At 46.2% G+C, this 27,449-nt stretch overlaps 1 protein-coding gene across 4 annotated transcripts in view; it reads right to left on the bottom strand.

The window, feature by feature from the left end:
• The window catches only part of LOC119446110 (serine protease 44-like), a 37,904-nt gene extending 16,826 nt beyond the window's left edge, over nt 1-21,078 (bottom strand). For 2 of the 4 annotated variants that reach the window (XM_049663907.1, XM_049663906.1), the window contains exons 1-2: nt 20,906-21,078; nt 14,266-14,447 (exon numbers count right to left, since the gene is read on the bottom strand). In XM_049663907.1, the coding sequence (XP_049519864.1) occupies nt 14,266-14,290 (25 nt within the window). In that variant the 5' untranslated portion in view covers nt 14,291-14,447; nt 20,906-21,078. Of the gene's footprint in view, nt 1-987; nt 1,039-14,265; nt 14,448-20,905 lie in introns of all 4 variants that reach the window. The other 2 variants (XM_037710461.2, XM_037710460.2) reach the window with 2 other exon arrangements.
• Nucleotides 21,079-27,449: the final 6,371 nt, after the last annotated feature.

The raw sequence follows: 27,449 nt of genomic DNA on the forward strand, positions 1-27,449 counted from the left end.
ATATCCAGCATGCTGCGCGTCCAGCCGCTATACGCGATTGTACGTAATGGATGGCCGTTGAACGACATATTTGTGGAATGCCCGGTGCAAAGGGAAATGTGGCCAGTTCTTTCGCTCGCGCTTTCACAACGAAAGTCTTGTTAGCCTCAATAAATTTCTGCTCTTGTTCCCGTCGGTTGAATTCATGTCCAGTGTACTGCTGGGAGACTTAGTCTGCACTAATCTTCGTTGATTTAGTTATTCGTGCGAAGGCATTATATGCCCCATTAGGACGAAATTCGTCGGCGTAGTCGGCGGGACCGAAAGATGGTACCAAATGTGGCCCGGCGGCGCAATGAGTGAAAACACGGCGAAATTCTCGGATTGACGTCTAATTTCACAGGGAAGTTCCTGTAAACAAAGTAAATTAATGTCTTTGAAAAGAAAATTTTGTAAATTTCGGTCTGGGTGGGAATCGATTCCGGGCCTCTGGGGTCACGCTTCCCCGACTGCCATGGCTGCTCCACGGTCCTGGCGTATCAAAGGCGTGCCTAGTGCGTGCGTCATTGCACACGTCACGTAGCAGCCATCTGGCTGACCAAACGTGTGGCCTGTGCGTGCGTCGTTGGGCACGTGACGGCGCCGCCAATGGGGAGGAGGTGGCACCACGTCATAAGTGTATAAAACGAGTGTATAAAATAAAAAAGCATTAAGGGGGTTCAATTGAACGCCGCTGAGCGGTCCTTCCAGTTATGAACTCCTCGCGCGCGGGCAAGCGAGCGTGTTGAGACGCTAGGCGCGTTTTCATGTGGCATGACCGAGGCGAAGTTAGAACGCTGGTGAGAGTTTGCGCGGACAAGGAACACGCGGAAAAATACATTTCACCAAAGAGACTATAATGTTTTAGCATTCCTACACGTAAGCAGTCTTAAGTGTATCTGCCGAATATTAGTTTAACAAGATGTGATAAACGTGAGGATAAAGACAAAAGGTAACGTCAGTAGTCACCTGAATATAGGCCTCTTGCACCACACGATACGTTCGACACACGGAGTGGCACTAGAACAAATAGAACATCTTACTGGAATTGACAAATAAGACGAGAACCAAATAACAAATAGGAAGCGAGTAAACATATCTCCAGCAGAACTCGCCCGGCAATGTAACACAAAAGGTTCACAACTGCCGAATAGTTAATTTACTGTGGTAGATCGTCAATTGTCACGTGTATTTGTATGCATTCAACATTGTGTATGTAACGTTATAATTCGTTTATGTGTCACCGCATTCGTCTTCTCTGTTGTTTGCCTAATTAGCAATTAACGTATCTGGCATCAGCAACTATCTGCATAGTGCACAATTACTGGCGTTGTTTCGTTATGGTGGTATTCTGTCGTTATTGTGGCTCGCAAGCTTCAAATCGGCATTTCTCGGAACATTTTGTGAGAAGTCCGCTTTGTGATTCCCGGGACACACTGGAACCGCTGATTCTCTCGCATCGCTGTGGCTAAATGCCGTGGTTTTAAATGTATTCCTAAACCTTTATTTATTTATTACAGACGCTCGATTTAGAATTCTTTCATATCTTAAGTGCACCGAACTGGCCTATCTGCTTTCCTCCTATGATTTTCGACACCTATAATTTTCGTAGAACACAAGCAAACGGCATTCACGGCAATGTAAGGTGACTATCTCGACTTTCCGCTACATAGAGTTTGGTGACTAAATTTTTACGTTGATAGATGTGCTCTCTCTGTTGCTAACGTCTCGTTTTTTTATAACGAACCTAGAACAGACCCTTTCTTCTTCCCTGCCACCAGATGTCCTACCTGCGCAGAATGTTCCTTGTATGTCCTACTGACCTATCTCGCGCTGTATGTCCTATCGAAAGTTGACGTTATCGGCATTAAAAATATTGTCATTTGGTGCATGTCAGTTCGGGTGCATGCGACAGCACCATTATAGGAGCGCTCCATAAGTTCACTGAAACGTCCGGAATTAGTGTTGCGTTGCTAGGGCTGTCATTCATGACGCAAGCATTTTCTCTGTTAACTGTGCCCCCCAATTTTTTTTGTTGTTGCCACTGCGTACTTAATGTTAGCTTTTTGATTTTTTGTCTTCTTTGCTTGTAGTAGTTGCGTGTAGTTTTCATCTCCTTCTCTGGTGCACCTGGGGGGGGGGGGGGTGCCACTGCTTTCTGTGTGCTTTTGTATTGTTTGATACCATCTCTGCATCTATTTGGCTCTTTAAGTTTCGTAAAGCTTGGCTAGCAGCTCCAGGGCCTCGCGTTGTCATCACCGGTGAGCAATGCAGCATCCAAGTAGTAATTCACTGCACCTGACCAACAAACAATAGTATTGAGCTATCGACGATGTCGTGTAGTCTCAAGTTCTCGTGAGCCTCCGGCACCTGGTAGGTGTGACGTTTTGCGCGGCCGCTTCAACCGCTTGTGCAGCTGAAGAGCTGGTTCCATGTGCAGGCATTTTTTTTCAATGGTTAGCGAATCTCTGGGGCCCAGTTTTGACTCCTGACTGTTTACATGATACTTTTCTCTGTGTCAGTGTTCGTTGGAGACAGTGTCATCATGCGGCCCTTGTCATATTCAGAAATATGCTGTCCATTCAGGAGCCTCGCTTCAAGAATCGCTCTCACTTTGGAAGGGGAGTGCAGTATGTCAATGCGAAATCCAGTCTTCACTTTTATTCAAAGGTCGTGTATAAAGAGCAGAATAGTGAAACGTTTGTCGCTTTTGTTCCCAGTGCAGCGTAGAAGGTGATGTCGTCAAGTTGTATGGCCCCTCAGCTACTACTAAGGCCGCCTATCGAGGCTGGGGTGATAAGCTGGTTACTGTAGACTGCCTTAGGCCTCGCTCATATTCAGTGGAGATCGAGGCTACCGAATGGTCAATGGCGGTTGTGATGGCACGACATTGAAGAACTCGATGGGGCTTCTGTTGAAGAACCCACAGTAGGCAGAGTTTGCTTCGAATGCAGCGGGCTACACTTCGATATCCGAACAATTTCTCGCGTCAGCTGAGAAGTCTTGAATGGTCATGCATGGTTAGGATTGTCGTCTGAAGACTTTTCAGCACTGCAAGGCTCATCGGGAGGTTTATCCTGTCCAAACGTCTAATAAATGTTTAGGACAGTCATGCTACTTTTCGGAATCAGTTGGGTCAGTCGTCTGATGTAATTCGCTTGATAAGTGATGTGGCATGTGAGCAGCGTGGCGTAGCTCCAAAAGGGCGTCGCTCCCGCAATCTGTCCACGAAATTGAACAAGGCTTCTTCAGCTCAGCTGATCATTAACATCGACCGAAAGTGCGATGCTGGACTGTCAACCCATTTAGCCAAGATGCAGACCTACTTGCTCTGTCGGTGTGTAGAGATGTTTACACAATGGACCCAGTCAGTCCAAAACGTGGTCCTTAATCCCAATCGGAGATTTTGGGATCTTCAGGTGGAAGCTACTGGTGTCAAAAAGTAGCATGTGCTTGGCTTATCGGAGCATGGCACTGAATTTGCAATAAATTATTGTTCTATTATTTCATTCCGCCATGGCATGTATTTTTTTATTGTTCATGAGTTTACGAGTGACAATAAACAGAGACAGGTTCTACACTTCGCCCGTCGTCAGGGCGAAGTATGAACGTTCTTTTAGTAGAAGAGTGCATTTCTGTAAACCATATTACTGTTCAATTTCTCGTGATCGATTTTTTGTTGACATTTTTTTTACTCTTCCTGATATTGTAGCGTCAGGTGTGGGAGTTATTTTTCTTACATAAGCATATCGGGGGGCCAAAAGCACATTGCATTTATTGAATAAGTTGGTGTGTTGTAGCTTTACCTATATTTACTATAATGAAAGGCTCGCTGGAGCTGTACATTCAAATTCCCCAAAGTGACATAAGGGCTGTGCAGGTTTTTGAGGTCATTTGACGTTTACTTGTTAGAGAGTTACCATAAATTCGAGGTTGTTCGTTTTATGGTGATAACTCATACCCTTGAAGTGTGTGGACCGAGTCAAGAGCCGCCATGCGTTGGTGCACCTGCCCTGAGAGATCTAAACTATAGAACTACAGCTCACTGACGCTTGCGTTGTTACACGGTAATGTGATTGCCGTTGCGTGGGAGTGCGGATGTATAGCATCCAGGTGCTTGAGAAACATACATTTTAATTGAAATGCATGCACAACACACTTGAGTTGCGTGGGAGTGCGGATGTATAGCATCCAGGTGCTTGAGAACACATACATTTTAATTAAATGCATGCACAACACACTTTCAATTTCAAGATAAGTAGAAATGTGGGCCTTAAGGTCTGAAAGCAACTCTGGATCTCTGAGCAGAGCTGGTTCTAGGAGGTTGCGGAATAATTCATGCCACCTGGGGTTCTTTATTGTACTCGACAAAGATGACTGTCAAAGATATGCCACCGGAAGTTTCCCATTCTCTGAAATTGAGATCTGAAATTGACATCTTGAAGAAGACTTCGAATTCTCAACAGGCCAGCCGCACAGCCAGCACTCTCGGTTTAAACTTCAAATATTGTGATGGGGAAAGTGACTGAATGAAGCGTTACATCTCGGAAGGTTTTTGTTTCCGCCGATACGCTTCTATATAGAGGCTCTGCGAACGTCTGAATGCCACAGGCTCAACTACAACTAGTTCTGCTTAATCACGACGACTAATTCTACTTTCGGAACTCAGATATGTGCAATATGTTAGTGTTTCCGGTGTAATTACATGGCTTAAGAACATAGAATGATGCGTACTCCAGTAATGATAAGGGGTACCATCAGCAACCAGAAGGCAATGTAGTTGCATCGTCCTCCAAAAAACATTGAAACACGTATTTGCCGAATTCGAACCGTGTGGCACGGCGTCCGAAGGTTTGTCGACGTTCAGTGGTTGTGAAAGCCATGAACATTGTCTCGCCGGAAAACTGTCTTTATTGCTTTACACCCGCTAAAGCACAAAGAGAGCCCTTGTAACTTCACGTCGTGAAATGGTAAATATTTTGGCACTCGCAAACTGTTGCCTGCGCCCGAACAGCAATCTGAGGGCGAGTATACGAAGGACAAATGCAATCGGGAAAACTATATTTACTGCGAAAAAAAAAAGAAATGCAAGAATATGCTGTTTTCTCCCTGCAGCCAGGCGGAATTCTGAGGGCGTTATGGTCGGTGTTGACGAACCTAAAACTTCTAACGACATTCAGCGTGTTTCTTGGTCTGAGCAGTTAATGGCATCGGACAATACAGCGATTCTAGCTAGACGCCACATGCAAGAGTTGTCTAGACGCAGCAACTTAACGCTGCATGCGCAGCTGATGACGACAGCGCGCTGACGCCCGTTAAGTTTGGCATTTTGCAGCGTTAGTGGCGAGGGCAATACCTGCAGCAGTCATTATGGCAAAGCGCATTTCACGGGAGGTGAACATGGCCCAGCGTCGCAAGCAATGGCTGCGCTATCACCCTTCTTTCTATTGCTATCGAAAAATGGCCCCGACCGACACACCAGGGAGCAAATGGGTTTCACTGGGTACCTTTCGCTTATGTGTTGTGAACGCTTTGCTTGCACACCGTACACATTGTTTTGGGTTTCTCCGAGAAAGTCATCGTATTTCTTCGCATTCGGTCCGCAAAGCGTGAAGTTCATATTCTGTTCAAGGTTAACAAAGTTTTTTTTTTCTTTCTTTTTGACGTCGTTCCCACAAAAGTGCCGCAAAGTGCTTGTCTCGCTTGAGCTGTAAAGTTTCAGACCTTACTTTTGTTTCTTTTGAGAGATCTTTCTTCGGAATACATAACGATTTGAGAAGCCTATGCAAAACATGAAAGATATTTTCGCAATGTTGATAAAATAATGCTGCTTTACAGTACATAGTCGTGACATCATTTAACTTTTTCGTTCACGAGTGTGCTTAGGCCAAATTTAAGAGACCTTATCTAATCCGAATGCCTCATGCTTGCGGAAACAGCTCATGCGCTCTAATATTTGTTCTGGTAACCATGGAACCCAAACGCACCACTTATTCGGCACATGGCGTTCACGTTAACGCAGCGCGTCACAGTAATAATATTTCTCGAAATATTTTGACTGGTGTCATGGATGTGGTTTTGCAAGCAGAATAGGTGCACGAGAAAAAGCATGGTGATGCGATGTGTTCTATATAATTCAGGTCTCATATATACGAAGCAGTTATAGCGCATGTATAGTGCTCGTAAGAAGTGCAAGCCGATCTAGCCATAAATAGAAGCCATATATTAGAAGTGAAGGCGGCCAACAAATGGCAAACTGCTCTTACGAGTGTAAAGCTCGATGAATTTGGCCATCCTGGTACGATCAAAGAAACCAAACATATTTTAAGGATAAGAAAAATAACCCAGTCTTTACAAATAACTGCTGTAAATGCAGAACTCGAGGGCTATACTAAAATTTTGTTTTGGCTGTTTCTCGTGCTCGTTGAAAAATTGTGCCCTGGTTGCTGGCCTTTCTGGAGCCACTTTTCTAGAAATTCCATACACACATTAAAAAACGATACCTAATTGTGCATAAAAATGGAATTGAATAAATTAACTTGTTGGACGGGCCTAATGCGGCTCAGAAGCTGCACCATGGCTGCCCCTGTCAAACGCCAATGTTCTTGAAACCGGACTTGCTCTAAAATCCTTGCGTTTTACAACATTTCATGCAGAACATCCGCGCTGCGTTGCTTATCCCATTCAGTTTTTAAGATCCATGCACCGAACGTATAAGAATTCACTTGGCGTAAGCCAGGAGGAACTTGAAACGCAGCCAGTCTTACTCCTTATGCATCTCTTTCGGCGGTTACTTGAGCTTAGTCAGTGATATTCAAGGCGCACTTGCAACGTTTAACTTTTTTTTTCCTTCTAACACCTTCCATTTCATTTATCCCTTTCCCCTACACAGGGTAGCCAGCCGGTACTTGCAATGGCTAACCTCCCTGTCTTTCCCTCCCTTTTTATTCTCTCCCCCCTTGCAACGCAGCACTGTTTCTCAGAACTGCACCCAACTATGTAACGTTCCACCTTCAATTTTCTTTTCTCTGTTAATTGCATCTCGGCGATTCGCGCACAGCGCAGCCTCTCAAGTGGCTTCTTGCAAGTCGCGGCCAGCACTGCCTGCTAACATTTTCCGAGAAAGGCCAAGGTCTTGTCCATGGCAGCGGCTCGTTTCAAAGCGCAGCGTTGTGCGATCTATTCTAATCTGTCCGTCGGTAGGCGAAGGGGGCGTCTTCGCCATGGAAATTAGTTCCGCTTCAGCTACGAGGGTGGCCCTTGCGCAATCCTGCGATCCAAGCGCAATCCACGCCAGAAGCCACGCTTCGCTATAGAACTCAGCTCTGTAGAAATGGATGCGTAAAGTAACGAGATGTGCGAACTCGAAGATTGAAAGTTTGTTCGCGGCATACTTATTTACATTGCGGTTCATAACCATCTCTACAGTAGGCGTCACTCTTTTCAGCGCATCCATGATGGAAGGCTGGCGGCCCCCTTTTGATCTTATTGAGCGAGCAGCGTGACCACCACTGACGCCTTGATGTTTGCGGAAGCTAACTAACTGAAAGGCTAACAATTTGTTTTTATCTTGTTCGTGTTTGAATTTACGCTGATAGTAGATCTTACATTCTGGCCAGCCTTCTTTTACAAGGCTTTTATGGGAAATTCACGAAGTGGCAAGGTCTTTTTGAAGAACAGTGGAACAAGCTTCACGCTTTCATCGAGACTTCACTGAGCAACTAGTCTGTTTAATTCAGGTTAACCTCTCAGCTTTTCCTTTATAATAAATCCATATCTCTCTAACCTGTGTGATAAAATTATACGCCATATTTTTTTTTCGCAAGCGCTAAGTGTAGCCATTGTCGCTTTTTGTTTTGTATCCCCCGCCCCCTTCTCCTCTAACTGCAAGTTCAAAAGATGGTTCAGAACTTGACTGGCGGCTGAAGTCGACAGGCTAGGTTAGGTTATGCTACTATTTGAAAAAAAAATCGCTTATTTCAATCTCACGGCGCCAAGAGAAGACAATGTTGTAGTGGACGTTACATAGGACGCAGTACGCATATTATCGCTTTTTGTTCGGTGTTGTCGGTAGGTTTGTTCGGATACTTAATATCGCATTGGGTGATGCATTTGACGGGAATGTTTTTGTCGCTAATTGTTGTCTCTGGGCAACTTAAACACAAGCACCGCATATTGAGGTTTCCAAACAGAAAAAGTAAACGCAAGTTAACAAGACAATGCGCGCGATTAAATGCGCCCGTTTCGACAGGAAGAAAATAAATTTTAGGCACTTGGTGGGGCTGTTCTACTCGGTACATATAATTGACTATATCTAGAACATCGTAGTGCAGGACCCGGAATTATTTTCACCACCTGTGATTCATTAACGTTCACGAGCGCTTTTGCAAGTGACCCGCTGTGGCTTGGCAATCTAAAAGCTACAAAATTTGCTTTCACTGAACTTTTTTCGGTTAAAACCAAATCACCGAAGCCACTGAAACCAAAAAACTGAACCCTGTATGTATGCGTGTGGCACTTCATAATGACCGAACTCTCCCCATATAGAGAAGGCAAGCAAATGCAATCAAGTCCGATCGAGACGACAATCACATGGGCTTTCAAAGCTGTGGCTATCGACATGAATTTACAGCCTGTTGGGTAGGAATGACAATCAGTAATGCTACACTTGCTGCAGCAGCGTGGGGACGGTGGGCTCGTCAGATTGGGCCTCTTCGATTATCCGTTCCTGACAGTCCCGGACTGCCCGAGACGGTGCTTTCAGCCAATGAGCGTCGCGTATGCAGTCTTTCGGACAGTCCGGGATTGTCAGAGATGGATAATCGAAGAGGCCCATTGCCTTGTGCGAAACACGTAATCCTTGAACATACCTTGAATCATATGAAACATGAGCACAAGTTTGATTATATCACTTGTATTTTCAACTTGCGCATTCTCGTATCATTTTTGTTCTGCACCGTCAAGAGAACAGTTGAGATAAGCACCGGTACAAATTGTTATAAAAGAGCTGGCTGCGCTGTACCTCCACAATAGCATACCTACGCATTGATGGCCAGTCCCTTAAAAATGACTCAACGTAGTTGAAGCTATATGGACATCGCGGGTCGTCGAGGACGTCTCTGGCACTTTCCGTGTGCTATAAGCACCGACGAGACGCCTCATAACGACCAAAGTCGAAGGCTAGAACCGAGGAGCGCACATATCAAAAGTAACGAACGACTGATGGTCCTAGCTATCTCATGACTGAAGGAAGACACGCGAAAGAAACAACAGATGAATGTATACGTAGCTTGGAAAGAAACCACAGGAAGTGAGTGTGTTGAAAGGACTATAAAGTGCGACACAGAGACAGTTTAGACTAGTAAAAAAGTCTTTCTATTTGCCCGAAGCTGGCGGAAAGGGGCTAATTACTACTGAAAAAAAAAAGTAACGCCAAGCTGAATAAAACAACAAATGTGGCAGTGAGAGCAAACCAACAAAAGAGCACATCAGACATGCTAAGGGCTTGTTTGGTGACGCATGCGCTTCAAGTCAATAATCATCTGTCGAAGTAAGATTTTTTGTGATGACAACGAGTTCAGGGGCGCTATAACGCAAAACTATTCCATTCTGACTTTATTCCAAACTCCTGACGCCAACTTTTCCAAACTGTTGCGTCGGTGGTGATTCGTAGCCTTGTTTGTACAGCCAAATCAAACGCTTTCCTCGTTTATACGAGGTAACCTTGATTTAAAAGCAAATAGCATTGCCTACGTCGACAAGTATTTCTAATCGAATTGGCTGACCAGAAGCGAGGTGCGCGCAGATGTGGAAGAGGGTTTCGGTTGGTCCGAGCTAGCGAAGTGAAAGTAAGTAACCGGATGACGAGAGCGGTGAAAGCGTCTGCGATTGGTCCACTCCTCTTTGCTTAGCTTGCGGTGGCGGTTCGAAAGTCGAGGCGGCGTGCAGCGCAAGGTAAAAAAAAAAAAAATCACTGACGATTGCGATACTCCCTAATACGAAATTTGAGCAGAGCTCTATACGTGTTTACATTTCGCGATATACTGAGGCATCGCACCGATCACCGCACCGACTGGCAGAGACGCGACGCGCGGCGCTGTACAGGGTGATCAAAGTTAAGTTGACAGTTTTTCTTATAAAAATTAGGCGCTGAGACGTACGTGAAGACCACCTCTACAGTAGGGTTATGTGGCGAGGGGGCCACAAAGTGAGATTATAATTATCGCCTTGAGCAGTGCAATTACCAAAAATTGAAAAATTAACTTTTGTCTGGTTGCAGTAAGCAGGCGCGTTGTATTGAAAAGTTAGACGTAGTCGTGGTTTCTACAGAATTCCACTTGGCAGAATTCTTCTGGCGTATCCGTGATTTGAGATATCGAATTGCGAAGTTTAATTGCCGTTCGCATGATTACGCATGCAAGACGGTGACGACCGGCACAAAGCTCCTCCCTTATGTGACGCGCCTTTTTTGTACGGCGTTTAGTCTGACAACGGCGAGGAGGCATAGGCAAAAGTGATAACTGCCCCGCTTTCGCTATCGACTGGCGTAATCGCACAGCGCAGAAGTCAGAACCGCTATCAAAACACGGAGCTGTGCAGCGTGTAACAATGGTAGCTTCCGTTATAACGAGATAAGGGGGGAGCTTTGCGCCATTCGCCACTGTCTTGCGAACGGCATTAAACTTCGCTGTTCGATATCTCAATTGTAGAGGAATTCTGCCATAAGGAACACTGTAGAAACACGACCGCCTCTAACTTTTCAATACAAACGTGTCTGCTTACTGCAGTCAGTCAAAAGTTAATTACTCAACTTTTGTTAATTGCACTGCTAACAGCGATAATTATCATCTCACTTTGTGTCCCCCTCGCCACATAACCCTACTGCAGACGTGGTCTTCACGTATGTCTCAGTGCCTAATTAAAAAAAAAAACCTGTCAACTTAACTTTGATCACCCTGTATATAGACTGCCACACAGTTACCGCTTCCCAGCAACTGCAGCTTATACAACCGTAATCTTTGCAGGGAAACGCTCGTGGCGAAAGCTGTGCGCCAAGACGAGCTTACTGGTTCTATTATTTATTGGCCCCGCACGGCCGGCCCCGCCACTGCCGCGGATGTGCGGACGTGAGTGCCATCTGGTCGTGCTTCAAGGTGGCTTCCTCCGCTTTCCTCGATCTTGCGCTGTCTTGGCTATGGTTCAGCTTGCTCCTCACCCTTTCGCCATACTCTCTTCCTCCGCTTTCCGCCTCATGCTTTCACTGTAGCCTCCTCCTCGCGCTCTCGTCGCTTTCGCCTTCTTTCCTTCCTCACTGCGCTCCGCGTTCGCTCGGTTACGCCGAGGGAGCATGAGGCACGCCGACGCTCAACGGAGGAACGGGCGCCTAATAGCTGCGCTCTAAAAATGCCGCGAAATAGGATCCTCAGTGGTTAACAGTTTGCAGAGCGATGTCTTGTACTTGCCGAAAGGGCTCTACGGCGTAAGTGCCACGCAAGAATGTATATTACATGCACATAAATCAATTCTTCCTGGCAGCTCTCAGTAGCCAATGCCAGAGCGATCGGCTGGCAGCATCTTTATTCCTTTCGGAACGGGGCAAATCCAGTTTTGTTCGCCATAATAATGCATCTTCAGGGCGTGAGCGTCTCGCGTTTTTTTGGGACGTCGCGTGACAAACGGGCTGAAGTGGGCGCGGCACTAAAATTTTGACCAATAGCGAAGGGCTGACGGTGGAAAAGGAGCAGAATAGTAAATAATTAGTTTTCTATTGTTTGGCCTAATCATGCATAATCAGTGTGTACACGTCATATCAGATGGGTAGTTTTCGCGGTTTTCGTGACGTCGCGGTACAGACAGGCGAAAATGTTTCGGGGGTGGGCCGAAACATTTTTGGCCAATCGTGAAGAGCTAGTGGCGGAAATGAAATATAAACAGCTTGGGATAGCTTAAAGTTATAGCGCCACAGCATTGCTGCCCAACACATTTTCCATACGTTAACGTGCTTTCTATAAGCTACACTGCCCAGTGACGAAAGACAAATCGAAGGGCGCGTCTCTGCATTAGACGCAACCAAACATCGGGCACTGTGTGGACTCAGTTTAAAGGGTTTCTTCAAAATCCCTTGCAGGACGGGCCAAATCAATGTTTCATCCTTGAAACTGCGATTCTTTATTTTTTTTTTCGTTTAAGAAGCGCAAGCATTAAAAGCTCGAGTAGTGTATCACGTGGCAGCCATTTTGGTGGGCTACAGTGTGCGAGAGATTTCATTATCAGCAAAAAGAAAAATACAAATTACAAAATAAATAAATATAAAAATCAATTAAATAAATAAAGGATTGGAAAAATTGAGAAAGCAAAATCTGTGGTTCGTCTGAGCGGATTGTTTGCACTAAGACTCTAAGAGGCTTAATTAATAAATGTGATAATGCGAGAGAAAAACACGCCCGCAGAGACATGTGAAACATCGAGTGAGTAAGCGACATGTACGTATAACGTCACCCGCCACTGCTTACGCAGGTAATTAGTAGAACACGTATACACTTTAAAAATATATTTCGCGTCAACTAAAGCTTTCATTTACCTGCTCCTTTGATAAGCTTAGCTCTGCTGGCAGCTGCTTTTCACATTACGTCGCTTTTTTTTCCAGGCACAAGATCACCGAAGAATTCTTTAACAAGAAAAGCCTCTAGCCCCAACACACTGAGCCAGCGATTTTGTGGCTCTCACGCATACCGGCTTCGCGTTTCGCGTGCGAGCCACTTGAAGCGAGGCAAAGGCGCCAGCTACGTCTGCGGTATCTAACTGCTGATCTCAAGTATACGCTGGTGACGCCCTGTCGTTTGCACGTAACAAGAATGTATTGTTTTCATTCGCGTGTGTCCGCTCATGCGTGCCTGCGTGCTCCAGCGCGTGTGCGCGTGCATGCTGTACGTGTGTGCGTGGACGTAAGTTTAGCGGTGTCCTATATGGTACCGTTATTCGAGCGAGTGCACCGCATGTTGCTATGTCGTCCCTTTTTAACGCGAGATCGTTGAGGGCCCCGTGTCGCAGACATTCCGGTGTCGGCGTCCGCCTCCAGCGGCGTTCTCCGTCAGAGAAAATCATTCCGTACCGCAACCACGCAGGTCCTCTCCGTGGCGCAGAGGCGCTAATTGAATTTGTCAATGTAAAATGCGTCAGAACATTTGTAAAGTGAAGCTTACACACAACCTACAAACACGATAGCGTCAGATTGTAATTTGAATATACGAGAAAACATAACTCTACTACGCGGAAAGTCAAACACAAAACCCTTTTTCATTGATTACGGGGGTATGAACCATTGAAAGTCACTGCTTGTAGCCTCTGCCTTACGGGGTTATGAGCCATTGCTCAGCCTTTCACGGCCGCTATCGCGTTCCACTCTTAAAGGCGGCGCTTAAGCGTCCTCCAAGTCCACCCCTCCCCCCCCCCCCCCCCCCTTGTGTTTTGTTTATTCTCCAGACGCATCGTTGCTGCATCGTCGCTCTCCGGCTTCTCGTTTAGTGTGTTTGATGCTTGCAAGGCCGAGTGCACACACGTTATTTATCAAGTGCAAGGTTCATTGAGCGCACACGTACTGCATCCCTGTAGCATTCCACGTTATATATAACACTTCTTAGACAGGTACGCTTATATATGCGTCAAGTTTTACGTGGGGGTAAGTTCGACGCGTAACACACGCAGCCACGCACACACTCGCATCTACACACGTAAAAGACGTGAGGTGTAGAGATTCCCGAAAGCACGTATGCACGCGCGCGCTCATAAAGGAAAGATACGCAGTCTGCGACATAATTGATGCCACAAAGGGCGTATGCACAAGCCACCGATAGGAAAGAAAGAATTGCTTTTTGGCGGCAATTATGTCTCAGAGCGTTTACCAACTATGCCAACAACAAGTTTTCCAGAGACACGCAACGCAAGCCGCGCTTGAGCGCTTGTACGCATGCAAACCCAGATGCCTGCTAACTACGATCGGGCATGAGAAGATCGATGGCTTGCTCCGGCTGATTAACAGCATCCCAGAACAGCCATCGCAAAGAAAGAAAAATTCAGGCAAAACACATTCCTCATGTCCGATGTCTGTTCTTATGTCTGTCAGGTTAGGAATGGACAATAACATTGTAGCAAGAGGCTAAGAAAGATACCCTTTAGAAAACAAAACAGTAAAATTGTATTCATATATCTGCTTTCAAAGATTTCGAAGATTCGATGAAGAGGACTCACGTGAACGTTTGCAGTAATTGCCCATCAAACAGTCAGTGCAAATGGTGTACTAATACTGATGAGTAGGGGAAAGTTGAGCTCGTACACAAAGATGGGATGTACGTCAGTGACAGCCCTTTCCTTCGATACCACAGGGCAGAAAATGATCTCGAAAGAGCTTACAGTTGGTTGAGTGTTACGCGCTGGAAGAAAAGGCCGTGTAACAGGTTAGCGCCGTTCGCATTACTCCACACGGTGACGTAAAATGCTACCACAGGTAGGAACGCCTGGCTTATTGTGAAAGCACATTAGGCATTGCTCTGCTTTGTAAGGTCGTCTTTCGTGCGCACGTGCGCGTCGCATTTGGACGTTAGACTGCAGTGGACATTAATACCCTACGCTCCACTGTTTCTAGTGCGCCTGTGAGACGCTTCCAGTGGCATAACTGTGGAAAAATGTGTGTCTGCAACGGCCTGGCCGTGTCCTTAGATAACGCACGAGGAAAAACCTGAAAGCGAAACCAGTGCGGGTGGTTGATAAAGTACTGCGAACGTGCCGAGCATCGACGATGCTCGTCTAGAGCGAGAAATTTGCAAAATCACCAGATGAAAAGCATAGCGCTTTGCCTTGACAGCGATATATTAAGACCGTGCCTGACACGTACAAGAGCCAGCAGCCACTGGCACCACATATTTCGCGCAATCCGAATAATGCGCGTGCCACCTATACTTGCTCCGTGCTTGATGCCGCAAAGGCCAGAAAAATAAAGCAGAAGCAAATGAAAGCCAAGCGATCCGTTTCAGGGAAGATCGCCACGGAGAAGGAAGCGCCGGTCGCAGGTTCGTCGTTAAGGGGTTGTGTAACCGATGACGGCGTTGCCGTACGCGCGCGGACAGCCGAATGCACTTGCTGGGTTTTTCCTTATTGTCACGTCGTCAACGTCTGCGACCGCATAGAAGCTCGTGATGCGGCATTGCTTCGCGTCCTAAGCATCGTCTAAACGCGAAAGAGAAACAACCAAACAAGAGTTACCTTTGGTCTTTCTCGATGTCGCCGCGCATGCAGACTTCATGTAATACGCACGTGACCATTTGGAAAAACGCAACTATTCGATCGCTGCGTAGTTGGAGCAACAGGTTGCTTAAACGCAGAATGGCGACGCCCGATGGCATATGCACGTGCGTGGTGGGTTTGTGAGTTATACAACATTACCGCACAAGACACCTGCCTGCTTTATCAGGGAGCTTTGTCCACCGTACAACATCGAGTGTGAACCTTTTCGGACAGTAATAAACCGGCTGGAAGATCCTTGGACCATGGCCGTGTGCTTCGATGGCACAGAAAGCAATGAAAGCGTTATTGCAGTACCTCAAGTCGACGCGTCTCTGCGGCCGCTTATAGACGCGGTGCGCCCCTCCACATGTGCGTGAAACGGTGCTCTGTCTCCCCCCCCCCCCCCTCGCTCTTTTTGTCCCTCTATCCTCTTTGCTCAATGCTGGGTAGCAAACCCGACGGGCGTCTGGTACCTCTCTGCCTTTTTGCTCTTCTGTTTCTCTCTCTCACTCGCATGTTGTATGTATGTATGTATGTATGTATGTATGTATGATGTATGTATGTATGTATGTATGTATGTATGTATGTATGTATTTATGTATGTATGTATGTATGTATGTATGTATGTATGTATGTATGTATGTATGTATGTGTGTGTGTGTGTGTGTGTGTGTGTGTGTGTGTGTGCGTGTGCGTGTGCGTGTGTGTGTGTGTGTGTGTGTGTGTGCGTGCGTGCGTGCGTGCGTGCGTGCGTGCGTGCGTGCGGGCCTATGCTCCAGGGTAAGGAGGAGGAGATCGATCCAGGAAAAAAATGTCGCAGTTTCACCCGAAAGGCGAAGCATCAATATCAATAGCAAATTAGCAGAGAGCTATACGGAGTAAGGATAGTAGTTTGTTCAGGTGTATAAACTTGGACATGCAGCAGCACCAGCAACGCGCAGAACTGTTGTCGACACCGTCGGCGCTTTGCCCGCGTTCGCACCGAACGCGCGCGGCGTTGGTGACTGTTGCCGGTGCCTCTGGCGGCGGCTCGGAGGTTTTCGATGAGATCCGAACTAATGTCCCTAGATGTTTTGAGCAAAAATATATCTAGGGACTTTAATCAGAACAGACTCGTCGAGAGAGAGATTGTGGTTGTGAGGAGGAAGAGGCGCTATTCACAACCACAATCTCTCTCTCGACGAGTCGGTTCTGATTAAAGTCCCTAGATATTTTTTTGCTCAGAACGGACTCGTCGAGCAGCGTCGGAAGTCTTTACCACCTTCTCGCCTCGCAACGTTTTTATATAAATACGCATTTGGTGCCGCAGCTAAACGTCGCCTCCCCTCCCTCCCTCCCGTCTCCACGGCCTTTTGCGCGACGGAAGAAGTCGCGTTTGCTCTCCGCCGTGCGTTCGCTCCCCGTGAAAGCGCGCGTCCCTCGCGCGCTTTCACTCGCACATAGAGCATACGGCGCGCGGCGACGATTTCATCTCCGTTGGACTTTATACAGAACCTCACGGCGACGGCGACGCCCACGGCAGAAATCCGCTTGGAGTGTTCGTAAAATTCCTATCGCAATAAACTTTAAGCCCTGTGACGTTTATGACTGGGCTTCAGAAACTATAAGCGTATTATTCTTTACGCTTTTTTGTTTGGGATAGCGATAATTTAATGATCATCACAAAATATCTTTTATAAGGACTATGGAAAATAAATGATCTTACAGATCACATGCTAACGACCTTTTTATCCATACGCACCGGTAATGATGTTTTGAGGGCTGAAGAAACGTTTTTCTTTCGAATTTTCAGTGCGCATGCACCTTCAGGAAGAGAAACGATGACTCATGAAATACCGCTCGCAACTTAAACTTGAGTGGTGCGAAGATGTGAATGGTACAACTGTGCTTATTAAGAACAAAACCAACGCAATAAACGGGACAAGAAAGAGAGGCATACACTCGTTTACTGCGGCCTTGTACCTCATCGCTTCAGCAGCGTATTGAGTAGCTCCTAGAGGTCCACCGAGCCGCCAAATTTTGTTATATAATTTGAACATCAGGACAAAATGATACGGACGTGGCACGACCATCTAAGCAAATGTGAAACAACTGAGAGCATTAGCAACAAAGAAAAGGGCATGCTCAAAGGCGTTGTGAATTAGGCGGTGGGACATGAGATCGAAGAGGTGAGACAGCAATGTATATACCAACTCGGCGTCGTTCTTAAAGTGCTTGATGAGGACAAGGTGAACGCTCAAGAGAGGTAGTAAAGGCATCGAAGAACTCGGTGGAAACATAGCTACTAATAGACGAGGAACTTTTGTTTCTGAAAGAACATAAAACTTGTCGCAAGCTCTTAGACGGAGACCTGAAGTTTTAAGTCAAGCATGCGGCGTTGGCAGCAGGAGAAGAAAAAAAAGATTAAAAGGCTGTTCTTCCGGCAAAGGAAAGATACCGCCCTATTGACGGGATGTAAAAGCTATGCGAGCATTGTAGTGGCGAGTTGGATGGGACAAACAACGACGCTCTTGACTCAGAAGGATTCTCTAATAGGTGGCTGTGGTCGTTTCGTTGTCGACGCCGCAGTTTAGTGACCCGGACGTGAATAATGCCACGTGGAGTGCGCCATGCAGCAACAATAGTCGTAAGAACTACTTCACAGTGTGGCAGAGATTCGCTGGTAGTTCAAATTTGAGAGAATACCACAGGAGGACAATGAAACCAGAAAAGCAATATGTATCCCTGTGACTGCGATTACACATATGATCTTGAGAAGTCTGTGACAAGATTGCACGCAGTACTAAGGTAGTTAAGAAAATGCGGTAATTATTGCCTCATATGATAGTTTCGTGCCACGTGGATTTTTAACGGCATTATACACAAAGAGACTAAGTGTCACAAGACGCACGTGTTAGCATCGTTGAATTGTCGCTTATCCTTGGAATGTCCCTGCAATTTACAAGTTGCAGGCACTTCAGATGCTCAATCGTTTCGTGGCCTGACGCAGCGAAGTCATGGTATCTTTATTTGTAAATGCTACCATGTCGTACAGCTCCATGTCAAATTTCAAAGACTAAAGAACTTAATGCAGCGTTTGAGATAAATCTGGCAGACATCCAAAACTTCAGAACAATCATAAAATTGTCAAGCCACTTTTAACCATCTTAACATTTACCAATGAAGCCATACGAAGATGTCTTGCCTTGAATATTTAAAAGGCAGTTCTTAAAAGCTCGTATTACTTCCTTTTGGCAAGCATGCTTGTACTATAAAAAATATCACCAGATTGTCAAGAATAACCAGTTAACCAGTAAATCACGCTTACGAAACGCTAGTTCTAATGCTGTAACTTCAGATGCATGCAGATATGAGATATGTCAAAATGTTTACATTCCGCTGGGTTAAGAAGCCCCTTCTAGCCTGGTTGAGACCTGATTGTATGACTTGTAAGGAAGAGAGCTATACATTTACTGCGGTGGCAGTAACTGAATTTTTACTCACTTGCTTCCCTGACATAGCAACTATTGTCGACCCTTATTGATTTCATTATTACCAGTCGCAAGACCTCCTATTCTCTGCCTCACAATTATTTCAATTCCTCCACCCAGTGTACAGCAAGGACTGCTACTTTCGCGTGGCGAAAAGGGCGTGGAACGCGATTTCACGATAACCAGATTTATCGCGTTAGTATATAAATAATTGGAAGTTGTGAGCTGTTGTAGGTCGATACTGTTTGTCTCGCAAAACTTTGTGTTACATGTCAGAGGGCAGAAATAAGGTTTTATGAAGCGTCGTAACTTCATCACATATTGAACATAAAATTGTTAATATATCCGGTCTTTACTAGATATTTTACAAATTACACTGCTTGCCCGAATACTGAAAACATTGCTCTGCTTTAAAAGACGGTTGCAATGCGTGAACACATAATAACCATGCAAGAATCGCTCTGATGTGGGACATATGCTGCACAGTTCTCAATTCTTGGACCAGAATTGAGTCCAGTTCATTTCCCCATGTAACGCTGCAGCGCTAGCCCAAACCAACAAAACTGGGTGGCCTGATGTATAATTTCTATGCAGAGAGCACAGTACCATTCTGTTACCGTGCATTCTAAGCATTTCTCACGGCGCTGTCAGCGTTGTGGGTTGAGGTTCGAAAAGGGTGCTGGACGGCAGGCGAAAGCGCAGTTTGTGTAGATGGTACGTACTGCTTCCTTTATTGTCGACCGACTAATGCCCCCGCTGATGGCCTCGCTCATGCTTCTTGAACGTTCGATTCCAAGGCAGTACCCGTGGTATACTCCAAGGAAAGTTTAGATGCGATGTTCCTTAATGAACGTCGCCATGACAGTGGCTATGCAGCCAAAATGACCACATTAGTACAGAGGCCACCTTCATTTTCATTCTTCGGAGATTACACTAGCAAACATCTATCGCACACGTTGGTGTCAGGTACAAAATTTCACGGTTTACGCTCGCCATAGTTACACATCCTTGTAATCTACAATTTTTAGTATCTATCCATCATATATGTAAACGCGTAGCAAGCGTTACTTACTAGGTGCTAACATTTCTTAAATATGTATTTAAGAAATTATAATCTAGAGCTTGCATTCATTACCGTGCATTAATTAGTTCAAGCTTTCCTAGCCGTCAAACCAACGACACGGATGCAGATTCGTGGCATTAATTCACACTAGAATTTTTGAATATGCTAGAAGTGACATTAGTTTAACTTGCTTTTATGCTTAACTTGCTTCATTTCCAAAGGAGGTAAATAAATAATTCTGGAAAGTAGACTAATATGTTTAAACACTGTGCATTTTCTGAAGTATATTTGGCTACAGAAGCGTCCTCTCAGCTTTTTTGCTGTCTATTTTTCAAGTAACATGCAGACACGAATGTTCTTTTTTTCTCTTTTTTTTTCTTGTGCTCCATTAAAACAAACGCCGCAACTAGCCGTTGGCCTGTCCCATGCTGGTCGGTCTAAAATGATTACTGCCAGGTTAGCGATGCAATCGCCTTCGCGTTAGCACCACGGCCGCGCCATAAAACGTCGAAAACATTCTGATTTTGTCGCGACAAGCCGCTGCTATAGTTGCGGCTTCGCTCTTCGTGTGTCTGCAACAATTTATCTAGCACGGTCTTATCATGCACAGCGTTGTACTCTGCTTGCAAACATAGCGAACTCAGTTCGGAGCCTTCATGCGTAAACGTTAGAAGGTGAGCGAAGTGTTCGTACATTTAGGGTATGCTATGTGAAAGTCATGCAACGGGGATCGGTAAATTCCTGTACTTTTGATATAAGGAATATGATCCACAGAAATCGAACGCTGTGAACGGCACAATAGCGCTAGCATGTAACCGTTCCGTCTCCCCGATTTCTCACTCGTGGCACGCCATCCCATGTTTCCCGTATTCTATTTAGGCGAGTCCATAAACAACTGATTGTCGTCTAGCTGTATCGCATTGGCGTCGGTCAGCATGATATTTCAATGTATGTACTTGAAATAATTGGCCCCGACGTTCGGGACCTACGACAATACGTACGGCTCGACAAAGACTACTATTGTTCGCAGTTGACGAGTGAGCTCAATGAGCGCTATTAGATAGATGGCACTCACGCGAATTGTGTGTGGTATCCTTTCAGCTGTGGTGAGCGGGCAGCGTCAGGCGGCGAATCATCGAAGCGTTGAATAGCGGAAAGCACCGTGGGGCACTGTCACCGAGCGGCACTGGGATAGCGGATCGCGCACGTCCTTCTATGTGCTGCGGTGGCGCCGGTACTCGCTCAAAGGAGTTTGAGGAAAGAGAGAAAAAAAAGTGAGCGGTGTCGCGAATGCGTGCGACTTCTTCGGCGATGCCTTGACGTCATAACCGGTTAGGGCTGGCCGCACGAGCAGGATGCCCAGGAGGCAGCCTTGAGAAAGAGACGATCTTTTGTTATTGAGTCCACGCGCGTCCGAGCGACTCTGTGCCTACCGGTTCGCGAAGCCCATGAAAGTGTGCGCAACCCTTGCGCTCAACGACGATCACATTTTGAAGCGGCATCGATGGATGACAATTATGCGCACCTTCGAACTTCATTGGAGTGACCGCGCGCAACGACAAAAAATGTATTCGGGATGTGGAAGCGTCCGAGTGATTGCATAACCTTTTGTATTATTTTGATCGCGTTAGAAGATGTAGAACCCCGCTACTTTGATGCAGGAAATACGGCACGACCACATCATCCGGTTTCTGGGGATTGCTTTTTCATAATGAACGACGGCCCTCCTTTCCTGCTTTGTTGGTATCATCATCGTCATTATTATCAACCGCCCTGTCACACCTGCTGCAGATGAAGCCTCCTTCGGATATACTGCACCAAGCCAGTTCGGCTGTCAATACCTTACCACCGGCTGTATTATGTTGAATATTCCGGGGCTGAATTCACAAAGATATTCCTCCGTTAGGTACTCTTACCATTGGCTGCCCGCTTAGTATACCTGGCCTCGCAATTGGCTAGCAGCTGCTCTTACAAAAAGTTTTAACGTAGAATAAGAAGAAAAACCACTTTATGAATGAATAAAACGCTGAATGGGCCGGTGACGCCCCTAGAGAAGTGCCCGATCGGCTTCCGCACGCCGTTTTGCTTGTCGGGTGATGACCGTTTGGATTTCTTCCTATGAAGACGGCAACACATGTCTCAAGAATGATAAAGCGACTAGCCACAAAAGGACGGGGATGGAGGAGTCAGACACCCTTCGCATAATCAGAAGTCTGGTGGTTGACCACTTTATTTACAGCTTGCCATATTACCCACTAACGAAAACAGAGACGGATGCGATAAATGCTTGCTTAAGAAAATCATGCAAGATCACCCTACAAATTCCGCCATGTGCCTCAATCGAAAAACTCATATGTCTCTCGGTATCCATAATACATTCGAGGAACTGGCAGAAGCTCAACTGATAACCCAAAGAAACAGACTCGCACAAACGACCATGGCTAGGAAACTTCTTGGCATGCTCGGGTATCGCGAGCTGCTATAAAAACCCAACCAAGCTAAACCCATGCCCACAAGAATCAGAAACAACATCAAAGTGACGCCCATACCCAGAAATATGGACCCAACTCCACAGGCAGGCAGAAAGAGAAACAGAGCTGCATACATTGAGAAAACTTTTGGAGACAAACCAAACCCGCGCTTCGTGACGCGGCAAGATACCCAGGCAGGCAGAAAAGAACGGTAGCTGCCATCACTGACTACTTGGGCAGAGAAATCACTAGCGCCTCCACTCACAACACCACTACCGTGGAAACAGAAGAAATCGCCATAACTCTAGCTATCAAAGCGACTGAACTAAACCAGAAAAAAATAAACATCCTTCTTCTTTCTGGTGTTTTACGTGCCTATCTCTCTCACAAGTGGCATGCAGAAGCTACCTTAGGGGACGAATATGCACCGCAGCCTATAGGATTATACGAAGTATAAAACCCCGAGCCAAATTTCATCTTTTAAGGGTACCCAGTCATGAGGGAATCAGGGGAAACGAAGAGGCTGACAGAGTAGCTCGTGCGCATATTACACACCGCGAGTACTCACAGGACACCTCTGACGATCTCATCCCGATTGACCAGAATTACTCTGCAATTTTAAAGCTATCACTGAAGGAACAGAACGAAACTACCATCCCCACATAAGAATCTCAGTAGGGAAGAACAGCTTATGTGGAGAAAGCTGCAAACCTATACATTTAACAACCTGCACATACTCCATAAAATTCATCCATAAAGATATACGGACAAATGCCCATGGTGCGGGGGCACGCCAACCCTAGACCACATTTCATGGGCATGCACGGCATATACACAAAAGATAAACACAGAAATGATAGAGCACACACAATGGGAGGCGGCGCTGTCCAGTTCACAGGCTTTAACGTAAAAACATTTTTGTCAGTACTGGTCCTGGCTGTCGTCAGATCCCGGATGCTCAGCACCATAAGGCTCGGTCAGCCCTTGTGACGCTGACCACTTGATAAAGCTGTGACCTAATAGGATCCTCCTGTCTCAAGGAATAATTCAGGCATCCGCTTTTGAGAGAGGCAGCTGCAGCTTAGAGAAAGGGAATTCCCCCACCGCGGTTCTCATCGCGATGAAAATGAAACAGGAATCGTGGAACAAGGCCAATTAAAAAAATAAACTGAAGCTCAAGTGCGACAAATTTCATCACGGCCGTAGTGGACATAAAAAATTTGTGTGGTTTAGCTTTGGTTAACCCTGGTTTATAGCGAAAGCTTCACTGCCCTGGCTAGGCCCATTGTCGATCTGTGGCCGAGGTGTGGTTTCGCAATGATATACAGACATGTTTGCAATGAATACAGTGTTTATTCATCATTTTTATGCCTATGAAGACACTGCGGTGATCAGTAGAGTAGTGAGACTTGGTTGCAACTCGCAGCCGGGCCCAACTCTACTCGCGCAATGGCGGCAATATCTCCTTTCAGGGCTCCGTAAAGGCCTAAGTATAGTCCGACGTAGCGATATGTCACGTTGGCGAGAACAACAGCGGCTATAGTTCGACGAACGATGGTTCGACGTACTGGCGCCGCCAACGTAACCGGACGCACGGCCAATGCGCTCCGACGCGCCCGGCGTCTACGTAACCGGACGCGCGGCCAATACGCTATGACGCGCCCGGCATCTGTCGACGCCCGCGTGCCGATAACGTCGGACTATAAACGCGCCTTAATGATCTCTTGTGATTTGACCTCTAGCTCTCAAGGTGAAAAGTGTTGAGTCGCCGACGGCTGCCCGAGGTAGCGTAATGAAGCTTTCGCTTCAAAATGAGAAGTTACGTAGCAAAGCATGGTGTACGGCTCTGGGAGTCATGCATATCCGGCTAAACCACGTTCATTCTCACCGAAATTTAGTTTAGACATAACATTTGGCAGTATGGGTCACTTGATACTATTTTGAACTAGCTGTTTATTTATGAATATATATGTACAATTTTACCGTTAACTGCTATATCTATATACTATTTGTATGTGGATTTATGAATTTATATCTATAGGATGCCCTTTTCGGCTTAAATCTGAATACACTTCACGGACACATTGTTTGACCTAACAGGAGCACCATCTATCGCGGACTATTTACAGTAATGAAAAACTTCATTTTCCTTTCTGCCATTTCTGGTTCAGCTTTAAAATGAACACAGATACTCAGGGGGTCTCTTGACTTCCTTTTCGAACTTCATTCTGATAATGGCCGCACACGCACGGGTAGTTTGCGAACAAACTAAGGTCGACATCACAAAGCTTTTAGTTCGTAAGTGATCTTTGTCATTGGCTGGCCGCCTTGACTAATATTATATCCAGCATCAGGATTGCATCAAGTTTGTTCTCGCGAACAATTCTCGCATAAGAGTATTCTGTAATACGGGCCCTGCTTAATTGTTTTTAAGGTGAAAGCCTTTAATGGCTCATACTCCCGGCGTCCGACCGTCCGTCCGTCCGTGCCCTGGAAAGGTGCAGGCTGTGGCCTCTCCCCCTCACAATCTCTCAGCAATCACGTGATGGCACAGCGGCGCATAGCAACAGTTGCGCCACCACAGCTGCCTCTCCCTTTTACACTCTCTCAGCAATCACGTGATGACACAGCGGCAGCGTCTGACCGTCCGTCCGTCCGTCCGTCCGTCACCTGGAACGGTGCCAGCTGTGGCCTCTCCCCCTCACACACTGTCAGCAATGACGTGATGGCACAGCGGCGCATAGCAACAGTTGCGCCCCCACAGCTGTGGACTCAACCCCTTACACTCTCTCAGCAATCACGTGGTGGCACAGCGGCTCGCGCGGCAACGCTCCTTCGTCAGACGTCTCGTTGCAGCAGTCGAGTTAGTCGGATGGCTCCCAAGCGGCCCGGTGATCATTCCAAGGCAAGCGGTTTGGAGAAGCACCCCAAGAATGTGGATTCCCCGATACCAAACGCCACTGGCTAGACATGGCATAGTCAGTCGAATAGCCACAGGCTCTCGCGGAACACACTTTGGAATTTACAAAGTGTCCTTCAAAATTTTCCTCTTAATGTCAACTAGAATATCGGCTATCTCCTTTTGCTCTCTGATCCACACCACTCTCTTCCTGTCTTTTAACGTTAGGCCTAAGATTTTTCGTTCCATCGCTCTTTGTGCGGTCCTTAACTTGTTCTCGAGCTTCTTTGTTAACCTCCAAGTTTATGCGCCATATGTTAGCATAATGCAGTGATTGTACACTTTTCAACGAGAGTGGTAAGCTCCCCGTCAGGATTTGGTAATGCCTGCCGTATGCACTCCAACCCAATTTTATTCTTCTGTAGGTAGGTGGTGCTTAGTCTAGCCCAAATACGTGGCCAATACCTTGCGATATCAACAAAACAATAGCTAATCGATAATCGATCAATAATCAATAAATTCCGGAAATTGTAATTGTACATGATAAATGTGGTTGAATCTGACTTGACTCTGCGATTGCGTCACTTATATAGCTCTACAGTCCTTGCATAGCAAGGTCAGTTGCCTGGCTCAAAAATAGCAAAAATTGATGATCACCTCGTAAAACTTAGCATAACCAAGCATCACCTTGCAAAACTTATCAAAACCGAGCATAACCCGTAAGGCCAGTACCAGCGAGGTGCCGATCAGCTCCGCTGTTTCTTTTGCCTTGCGCCACTAGTACCGAGCTACTGTATTTTTTTTTTCTTCTTTTTTTTTCAGAAATGCTCTGCGCGTCTTTCGCATTTCTGGGGACCAAACCATCCTCGCGCATGCGTCGTCGATAGCCGGATAGCACGGCGACTGCACCGACTGCACGAACACGCCTCGTGTGTCCATATATACATGTAGAGTTGTTGTCGCAATAAACAATAGTAATACCGGTTTCCCACCTACACTTCTGATCGCGATCGGCGCCGATCTGGATTAAGCTCAATGCGAATCCGTGTCACTGTCACGGTCACTGTCAGATCTTGATCGCGATCGCAGGCTGACGTCTGCGCCCTCTAGCGCACGTTTTTGAACATGGTAAATACAAAAAGTTGAAGGCAGCTCAACAAAAAACATCCGGAAAACCTTTTTATCAGCAATAGTAAGCTGTAAAATTGAAATATTGCCCGAATTGCCCAAATAAACAACTTGGAAAGCGTGTTACCCGCATTACACGCCACATTGGTGAACTTGATCTGACCCAAACTCGATCCGGATCGTTGGACCGTGTAGCAGCAACCATTGTTGATAGTGATCAAGAAATCCGATACAGATCGGCCCCGATCCCGGTATAAGAGCGACCGCGATAAAAAAAAAAAAAAAAAACGCCGGCATAAGAGCGGCCTCGGGGTGAAGGAGGGAGAGAGAGAGAGAGAGGGAGAGACATTGCATAATGAGTGAGTCTGAATTTCTCAGCTGCGTTGCGAAAAGTGTCTGAGGCGGATAGCGAGAGAATGCAAGCGAGCCAACTACCACGTTCTACGAGGTTCTTTCTATGAAGTATTGAAAGACCCTGGCGATGCTCTCGGCGAATATGTCATTTCTTTTTTCTCTTTTTGGACCCGCGCGTAAAATCCCGACCTTAGTAGTGACAACACTGCTGCTCCAGTGACTGCTCCAAATGTTTCCAACACCGTTCCCGCTAGGTCTTTGCATTGCTAATGTGCACCATTGACGTGACGTGAGTAAAAGGGACTTCGCATTTGCAAGCTATAGCGGCCATGATTACCAGAACGTCGAGTCACCATCCTAGACGCCAAGGAATGCAGCTATTCTCGCCTGTGCAACACCGGACATCGCCGCGCGCTGTAGGTGTATAGTGTGTATGTTCAGCTTTCATGCCCGTGAAGAAATGGGAATTCATTCTGTCGAAGTGCTTCGATCTTGAACCGGAACTTTCTCTCTTGCATTAGAACATTGCCGGTTTAATGCGGTCAAGAAGAAAGACGCGTGCGCCGGTGTTCCGTGGTGAAGATATATATCGATTAAGTGAGCACGCTTTGATGTCAAATTAAAGAAATTTATATACATGGTGTTTCACGTAACTTTAGATAAACTTTAAATTATACAAATGCAACATAGCTGGACCGAACCAAGCCATGTTGTTTGCCGTCGCTTGGAGATACTCATATTATTTTTTTTGCATACCGCCTAGTTAG

The sequence above is a fragment of the Dermacentor silvarum genome, chromosome 3 (assembly GCF_013339745.2).
Source record: "Dermacentor silvarum isolate Dsil-2018 chromosome 3, BIME_Dsil_1.4, whole genome shotgun sequence".
NCBI lineage: Eukaryota > Metazoa > Arthropoda > Arachnida > Ixodida > Ixodidae > Dermacentor > Dermacentor silvarum.